Raw genomic sequence first — 9,409 nt, 5'->3', positions numbered from 1 at the left:
CAGGGCGAGGGCCGCGTTCAGGTGCGGCAGGCGGGAGGGACCGGCACCTCTGAAGTTGCCCGGGCTTCTTCACAAACTGAACCCGTTTTCGCTGGGGGGTTTTTTTTTTTTTTTTTTTTTCCTCTTTTTTTCAAGAAGGATCCAATCACAGCTAAGAAGTTCAGATTTCAGCTCCTCCCTCTGGGACAGCTGTGAACAGAGGAAGAATCTGTTGTCAGACTAAATAATTCTGATTCAAATAGGCTGTTCTTTGGGATTACAGTGGAGAAGGGAAAAAAAAAAAAAAAAACCGTTTTAAGCATTTTCATTAAAGGTAATTTTACTTATTTAATTCTGCCAGTTATTCGTGCTCTCTAAGAGCTGACTTAAGTCGTACCAACTGTGATTTCTCTCTAAAGAGGGTTTGGCTTCCAGATGTGTCATACAGTGAATACAAAGGGGCAAAATATTCTTTTGGGAAGAGGCTGGTGTCTCACCAGATACCCGGTCTGGCGTTGACCCGAACCTGTATTTGGAGTCCGATTCTACTCAAAGGCAGTGGGTTTGGATTTTCGGTGTTTTTTTTTTTTTTGCGGGGTGGGAGGGCGGTTTATGTTTGGAACAAGCCTTTGGAGGTTTTCCTTGTAGCTTGACCACATTAAGTCTTGACTTCTGAAAAAAGAGAAGTGCCCCAGGAGACAAAAGCTCTGTAAGCTTAGAGGGCTCGCACTGTGGGGGCTTCTCCTCTGTTTGAGGACAAGGCTGCATGCCATTTTCGTTCCTTAGGCTGGGGATGCATTCCTTGTCCCAGGTTCTCGGAGAGGGAGAGTCTGAGAAGGAGCTTCCTCTTCCTGGGGAAATGAAGTAATCATGTCACCATATTAGCTGCAGCGCTTAAGAGGAATGCTGCTCCCCTGCCAGAGACCTGTTATCTGAAGAAATGGAAAACAGCACAGAAAACGAGTGAGAGAGTCCAGAGAGGGGAAAGCAAGAGGTAAATCATCAGCAGCAACAATGGGGAGTTCTCACACAAATACTTTTCGTCTATCAGGGAGTTTTAATGGGGAAAGGAGAAAATATATGCATGAGTTTCTAGAGACAATTTTTTTCATTTCTGTTATTTACTTTGTTTATTACTACTTTCTTCAACATACCAGTTTCTTCTTAGGATCTGGCAGTTTATTGAAAACAATACAGTTATAAATGCTGCTTGTTTAAGGTTTTAAAAAGATAATCTAGTAACCTACAAAATATGTCAATTTTCTATAGCATTTCTAAAAATACTATACCCATGCCCAGTGCCATCTAGTAGAATTCAGACTATAGACACCCTATAGGAAAGAGTAGAACTGCCCCCCATCAGTTTCCAATGTTGTAAATCTTTATGGAAGTCAACTGCAGGATCTTTCTCCCCCAAAAGCAGCTGTGACCTTTTGGTTAGCAGCTGAGTGCTTAACCACTGGACCACCAGGGCTCCTTAAAAAAAAAAAAAAAAAAAAAAAAAGCTCTAAAGTGGATCAATTTAAAAGTAAAATTTCAACTGTATTTCCAAGCTTCTTTATTTCAGAATATTCTTCCTACCTTTTGCTCAAAGAATAAGGAAAGAGCAAATTCACATGAAGACCATCCTACTCTTGTGTCTAACAAGTTCTAGAAGAGAAAAGTTCAAAAGAAAATAACAGAGGTTGTGTTAAGACTTGTAAAAATAAAGTACATTGTCAGGCAGCATAACTCCTTAATCTTGGGATGAGAAAACAAGAGTGTATAGTTGTGGGAGGGGGTGCAGAGTTTATAGGCTTCAGGAGCTAATTGCAAAGATTCCTTTGTTTATTTATTTATTTTGTCTCCCTTCCAACAATCACTAATTGGAATCTCAAACAGAGAAAGACATTTAGATGAATCCTTATGTTGAAGGAATTGTGCCTTTAAGAGACAGGAGACCATAAGTACACATTCTATTTTTCCACAGATTGTAAAATGAAATATAATTCGGAGCAAATTTTCTGTGCTTACTGCTTTCTGTGATGGTTTGTTCAGATTTAGTCACCAGAATTTTTGGAACAGGAGTCCTCCTTGCCCTTTCCACCCCATTTCCTGCAAAAAGAACATTTTTAAGAGATAATATATAACCAAGAAAACACAAATTGTCATATGTTTTCATTCTTCCTTTCACTCTGTACAAAGTCTTTTCACACTTGTGAAAAGTGTCAGAGAATGTTTCACTGTTCATTTGCTAGTAGTTACACCGCAAGGTAACCTGCTCAGATGTATATATTTAAAATTCATTTTAAAGTTTAACAGTAATTCACTGCACTTGAAAATGGCTGGAATAGGAGAGTCTATGCTTCAGAGCTGAGTGCCCTGACTTGCGCACATAGGCACACCTCACACAGCAGTCACGGGATGCTGTGCACTTACTGGAAAGAGTGAACGGTGCTGAGAACTGTGGATGAGGCATGTTATTACACATGTCTGTATGCAGCTAGTTACATGAGCCACCTGTGTGAAGTCTGCACCGAAGGTATGAGTTAGGCAGCACAGATGTCTGTGCAGTGGTGGAGAGATGGGTGGATGGCTGGGACAAAGTGAAGAGTAAGATCAGGGACATGAAGGGCCACACCCAAGGGTCAACTCCAGGACTCTCTAAGATAGAAATTCTCTTCCTCCAATGAGCCAAAGAGTTCAGGATAAAGAAGCAGGCTTTGGTTGCTGACTGAAAGATTCTCTCTCCACAGGGACAGAGATCTTTCCTGAGACAGCTGCACCAGATTTTAAATGCTTCACTTTGGAATCATATAGAAAGCAATTTTAAATACATATTTATATGTGCATAAATGAGCAAAAGAAAACCAAGTAGGCTACTAATGTAAGAGATTGGTCCTAGGTTGATGAGAAATTAATATTTCATGATTAGTCAGATTGGAAATGTTATTATACAAGGAAACAGTGCTATCCTGAGACATTACTGTACTGCCCTTGCAGTCCATTCAGCTACCTGAAAAATGTGCAAACACAGGAAAAGCCCAGCAAGAATGGCAGAGAGGAAGGGAGAAAGGTGGGAAGGGCTGCCCGTGGGCCCTTCCAAACAGGCTGCTGGGCTTCTAGTAGGACCTAGTGGAGGGAGGAGCCTTGAGATAGCCCTCCTCTTTAGCTTGTCACCCCACAGGGTCCTCTACTTCCTGGTCCTCTGGTCCTCTGAGGCAACATTCTGTGGGCTTTGTAGGTGGTAAAGAGCTTAGGAAATCTTAACTCCTTAATTGCCTTGAACTTTAATAGGATGAGACTTGGTCTGAATTATTGTACCATCTTTCTGTTTCTCAGTTTTCTGAAGAAGTTGACTAAAATAACTTGTTGAAAACCTTGTAAATAAAAGATAAAAGCACCCCCACACACACACACACACACTTGCAGCCCAGCAGGAGGGCCAGCCCTCCACACAGGCTTCTCCTGTCTTGCTGGGGTTTCTCCTGAGCCAGTCTTTCATGAAGAGCAGCTGGTGGTTTGGAAACTTCAAAATTTCAATTAGCAGCCAATCACTTAATCATTGTACCATCAGGGCTCCTTAGCTCATTTATTTATTTATTCAGACATAAAAGCTTTATTCCTCACCTATAATTTAATTCACTCTCAGATAAAGTAAATTAACCTCTGAAAGTGCAGAAGAAATGAATGTTTCCTTTTGGTACCTGAGTTTCAATATTTGTAAATTATGTCAATGCCTTTCCCTTATTTCATAATGACATATATTTCACTACCTAAAGGGGAAAATTATCAGTGTGTGCATGGTTGGTGGTTATATATTCTGAGCTTAATAATAAACAGAACCTTGTTTCTCTGGCTGGGTGGGTGGAAGTAACATACACCGTCAAAATGTCAACCTGATGACCATAACATGCATAAGTACATTTACTCAGTGATGCCAACAAGCAAGTAACTCAGTATCTCAGTGGACAAAACTACATGACTGTAAATAAAGAGCCAAATGTGAACAGATTTGTATGTATGTGTGTGTAAAATCTGTATGTATAAATGTGTACATAGACTTACATATTTATGTATATAGATAGATAGATGATAGATAGATAGACATAGGAGCTCTGGTGACATAGTGCCTAAGGCATTTGACTGCTAACCAGAAGGCCGGTGGTTCAAACCCAGCAGCCCCTCCTCAGAGGAAGGTAGGGCAATCTACTTCCATAGCAATACCACCTTGGAAACCCAGAAAGGGGTTGCTATGTGTCAAAATCAACTCCACGACAGTGAGTTTGGTTTGGTATATATATACATATATTTCATTCATATATGGTGAAAACAATAGCAGCAAATACAATGTTAGGATTCTCTCTACTTTTTAGGAATTTGCACTACTTCTCATGTTGATGTCACTAGCCTCTTGTGTCTGTCTGACATTAGTACTATTTGCTGAATAAGTATCAACACATATGATCAAAGAATATTTAAGATAGTTTCAAACAGAAAACCTTGTGCAACATGGGAGCAGCATTATAATCAGATTTGTTTTTCACCAAATCACTTGTATTCAGGATCCTATTACTAGTTAAGTTTTTATAATTTCATTTCTTTTTCTGTAGATATAATATGGATAGAGTGCATGCAAGGTAAAGATACTCATCTCTTCAGTGTTCAGTTTGTAGCTACTGGAAAGTCTTCAAGATAATATCTGTAACATGAGCAAGGAAGACTTTAGAAAATGTTGAATTTTTTAATATTTTGGTACCACAGCTCAAAGATATGTGGTTGCAAAGAGACACCTATTGACCAAGTATGGAAGACTCATTAGTTTTCTTTCTTTTCCTTAACTTTTAAGCAAGGTCTGCCACCTAGTGGGAGGTAGTAAACTTGTCCCTCAAAGAGCATCACCTTGATTTCATTTTGTAATTAACCTGGTTTTGAAATAACATTATTAATTTTATTGAACTGTTTAATTTATTGGTAGCTCAAAATGAATCCTGAATCCTTTCTTTGTACAAATATGTGTAACATTAACTATTCCATAAGGTTTCCAAGGGTGTAAATCTTTTTTTTATGGAAGTAGACTGCCTTATCTTTCTCATGTGGTGCAATAAATTATGCTGTCTTTATAGAATAGGTGAATGAGGAGAATTTATATCCATTAGTCTATGCAGTAAAGAATAAATAAGTACACAAAAATAGCTAATGTTATATTCAAAATTTAGTAAGCATTTCCATAACTTATTTCCTATATCCCTGTAATGACTAACTGGTAGGACAATTTTAAACACAGCATCATTCAGAAAGAAAAGGAAAAAAAGATTATGGAGCCAAGATTTCTGCTCACATGTACTTTTCTCCTGGGATTTTGCACATTGTTATTTGGCTCTGTTACACCACTGTGGTTTGCTCAGGCAGGCTGAATGAGACACCTTATCAGGAAGTTTGTGGTTTATGGGTCATGAGATAAAAGCCAACATTCTTAAATGTTTTATGAGAGCCGATCACTGTATTCAGCAATACACACATATTATTTAATTTATTTTCTCCAAATTAGTTAATCCTGTGAGGTAGGTATCATTAGCCCTGTTTGAAAAATGAGGAAATGAAAACATAAAGAAAGTAAATCTCTTGCTTAAATCACACTGCTAGTAAAGAATAGATAGAGGGAAGATTTGAATTTGCACCTAATTTCAAATGCTACCTATTTCATCACTCTGCTATAACATTATATTTTAATAGTGATTTAGACTCACAGCCAACTGTAAAACACTCTGTGTTAGACTAGTTTCTCTAGAGAAACAAAACCAGTAAAGCTTATATATATATAGAAAAAGAAATTTATCTTAGGAAAATGGCTCACACATTTATAGAAGCTGGCAAGTCCAAAATTCTTGGATCAAACATCAAGCTGGAGGCTTTTTCCAACTCCACACAGCTGCAGGGGCTGAGGAGCTCAAGGTTGGCAGGCAGTATGCTGGCTGCTGACTCCAACAAATGACAAATCCAAGATCTCCAGGCTGAATGGTGGATTGTTCGCTCATGGACAGTTGTAGGCAACACAACACAATCCCAATCCACGGAAGAGTATCCTTTCCCAAGATGTCCATAAATATACTGGAAGAAGGCCACACCCCTAGGGAAAATCCCTTTCAATGGATTGGCTGCTCACAACATACACATCTGATCCCATCATCAAAATAACCACATCACAACAGCTTAAACCACACAGAAACATTGTCCAGCCAAGCTGACACATAGCTCCAACTATCACAGTCCACCCCTTGTCAACTTGACAGTTGTAGACATCTTCTTTACCATATATAATCTCTAAATAAGGACAATTATAAAGTCATATTTGTGCCTAACATGATATGCTAACACACGTACAACCAAAACGCATTAATCTTATTTACACTTCACAGTTCATAACAGAAGGAAACAAAAAATATTTGATGCACATACACAGTGAAGAAATATAACAATCACAGTCCTCGTTTCTGCAGTTGGTCATGTGGTCATAGCTGATATTCAGAACTACCTTCTTCCACCACCCATTCTGTATTTCCGTTGTCCTCAGCAAGCACCTCAGCTGGTCGTGGTTCTTTGCCTGGTGGGGTGACCCACACCTTCATTCCTGGAGGGTCTGGGCCATTAGCAGTCATATCAGAATTGGGTTGCTGTAATTTTCCATTGACTTTAATCACAGGGCAAGGTAGTACTAAGAGACATCCTAAAGAAACTCCTGTATTCCAGACATATTCTTTACCTCCATTATGAAATGTCAATGCAATATCCTTTTGGTTATCAGGATCTATCACACCAGATAGTACAGTAATGCCCTTCTTTGTCTGTTGATCCAGAGGCATGAGGAAGCCAAAATGGCTGGGTGGTATTCTTACTCTCCAGTTCAATACAATCAGTATTGTATCTCCAGGTGGGAGTGTTCCTCTCTTTGAGACTAAGATCTCCAGACCTTCAGAGAATAGGGTAGCAGGGACAGGAAGCAAAAATTTTTTGAGTGGGTCACTAGGGATAATAGTGAGTGGTACCATTCCCGTTTCCACCTCTTGGTTCCTGGACCCATGGATACTGGCTATTGGAGAAACAGAACCATATATTGGACGCTGGTTTAGAGTATATACAGCCTCCTGGTGAACATTGCCCCAACCCTTCAAGGTATTGCCACCTAGCTGGCACCATAATTATGTTTTCAGTAAGCCATTCCATCATTCTATCAAGCCAGCTGCTTCAGGATGATGGGGAACATAGCATAACCCCATTGCTGCACTTCATTTGCTGTGAAGTGAGTCCCTGGATCTGAAGCAATGCTGTGTGGGATAATATGACAGTGGATAAGGCATTCTGTAAGTCGAAGGATGGTAGTTTTGGCAGACGCATTGCATGCAGGTAAGGCAAATCCATATCCAGAATAAGTATCTATTCCAGTAAGAACAAAATGCTGTCCTTTCCATGATGGAAGTGGTCCAATGTAATCAACCTGACACCACATTGCTGGCTGATCACCCCAAGGAATGGTTCCATATTGTGGACTCAGTATTGGTCTCTGCTAGTGGCAGATTGGTCACTAAGCAGTGGAAGTAGCCAAATCAGCCTTGGTAAATAGGAGTCCATGTTACTGAGACCATGCATAATCTCCATCCCTGCCACCATAGCCACTTTGTTCATGAGCCCATTGAGCAATGACAGGAGTAGCTAGGGAAAAAGGATGGCTGGTTTCCACTGAACATGTTATCCTAACCACCTGATTGTTAAAGTCTTCCTCTGCTGAGGTCACCTTGGTCCATTCAGAGAGATCTATCCACAAACCTCTTCCTTATACATGCTTATCACCAGTTTTCCAATCATGTTCCTTCCAAGTCTCAGACAATCCAGCCAAGCCATTAGCCACAGCCCATGAATACGTATATAATTGCACATCTGGCCATTCCTTATTCCATGCAAAGTGAACAGCCATATGCTCGGCTCGAATTTCTGCCCATTGGGAGGATTTCCCTTCACCACTGTCCTTCAAGGAAGTCCCAGAAAGGGACGGCAGTGCTGCTGCTGTCCACTTTTGAGTGGTGCCTGCATATTACTCAGAACCATCTATAAACTAGGCACAAGTTTTCTCTTCCTTAGTCAACTGATCATAAGGATCTCCCCATAAAACCATAGGTGCTGACTGGGAGAGGGAAGGTAATGTGACTGGAGTGGAGACCATAGGCATTTGGGCCACTTCCTCATGCAACTTACTTGTGCCTTCAGGTCCTGTTCAAGCCCGATCTCTAATATACCACTTCCATTTAATGATGGAGTGCTGCTGTGCACATCCAAAGTTCTTGGATCAAACATCAAGCTGGAGGCTTTTCCCCACTCATGCAGCTGCAGGGGCGGAGGAGCTCTAGGTTGGCAGGAAGTACACTGGCTGACAACTCCAATGAATGAAGAATCCAAGATCTCCAGGCTCAATGGTGGATTGTTCACTGATGGACAGTTGCAGGCAGCACAGAAAAATCCTGATCCACAGAAGAGTCTCCTTTCCCAGGATGTCCATAAATATAATAGAAGAAGGCCACACCCCTAGGGAAACTCCCTTTCAATGGATTGGCTGCTCAAAACATACACATCTGATCCCATCATAGGAATAATCACATAACAACTGCTTAAACCACACAGAATTGTTGTCCAGCCAAGTTGACACATAGCTCCAATTATCACACACACCCTATTTGAACACTTGACTTGCCACTTTCTTACATATGGAGTTTCTAATCTATGATTAGAAACAGCAGCAGGGATCCAGGTGAGGAGAGTGAAGCCAGGCACACCCAAAGCAGCAGGGTAGGAGAGCGGGAGAATGGGAATTAAAAGCCAGGAACCCGAAAAGAGGAGCAGTCAGCCACAGAGACCCAGGTAAGGGTGGTATGAAAGATTTCCAACAGGGAGACAAACTTGTCTGTCAGTTTGTCCTACCGTGGTGATGTGTTGATGTGAGTTTTGAAGCTGAGCCACTGGTGTTTCAAACCCAGCGGGATGCACATGGTGCACAGGTATCAGCCCAGCTTACAGACTGAGACAGACAAGGAAGAAGGAAGAGGCCATCCACTTCTCAAAGAATTGACCAGGGAAAACCTTATGAATAGCAAAGAAACAGTTTGATAACATTACCGCGCAACATTATGAATAGGCCGGTTAGGTTAGAAGGCTCTCAAAATAGGACTGGGAAAGATCTGCATTATTTGAGTAAACCCAGCCTTACTCATATGGATGAGGTAAAGCGTTCAAGATCTCCATTTGCTGATGTGGCACCGCTCAAATTGAAGAGAAACGGTTGCAGACATCCATTAATCATTGGAACATAGAATGTACGAAGTATGAATCTAGGAATATTGGAAGTTGTCAGAAATGAAATGGAATGCATAAAGATTGATATCCTCAGCATTAGTGAGCTGAA

General features: G+C 40.7%; 1 protein-coding gene across 1 annotated transcript in view; it reads right to left on the bottom strand.

The window, feature by feature from the left end:
- Window positions 1–9,409, bottom strand: part of SNAI2 (snail family transcriptional repressor 2) — a 19,393-nt gene that overhangs the window by 5,747 nt on the left and 4,237 nt on the right. Inside the window, exon 2 of the mRNA XM_007952381.1 lies at window positions 1,993–2,073. Coding sequence (XP_007950572.1) covers window positions 1,993–2,073 — 81 coding nt within the window. The remainder of the gene's footprint in view (window positions 1–1,992; window positions 2,074–9,409) is intronic.

The sequence above is a fragment of the Orycteropus afer genome, unplaced genomic scaffold (assembly GCF_000298275.1).
Source record: "Orycteropus afer afer isolate SDZICR_OR568_19922 unplaced genomic scaffold, OryAfe1.0 scaffold00333, whole genome shotgun sequence".
NCBI classification, from domain to species: domain Eukaryota; kingdom Metazoa; phylum Chordata; class Mammalia; order Tubulidentata; family Orycteropodidae; genus Orycteropus; species Orycteropus afer.
Note: the sequence above shows the minus strand (reverse complement) of the source record. Positions and strands in the feature narration are given on the sequence as shown.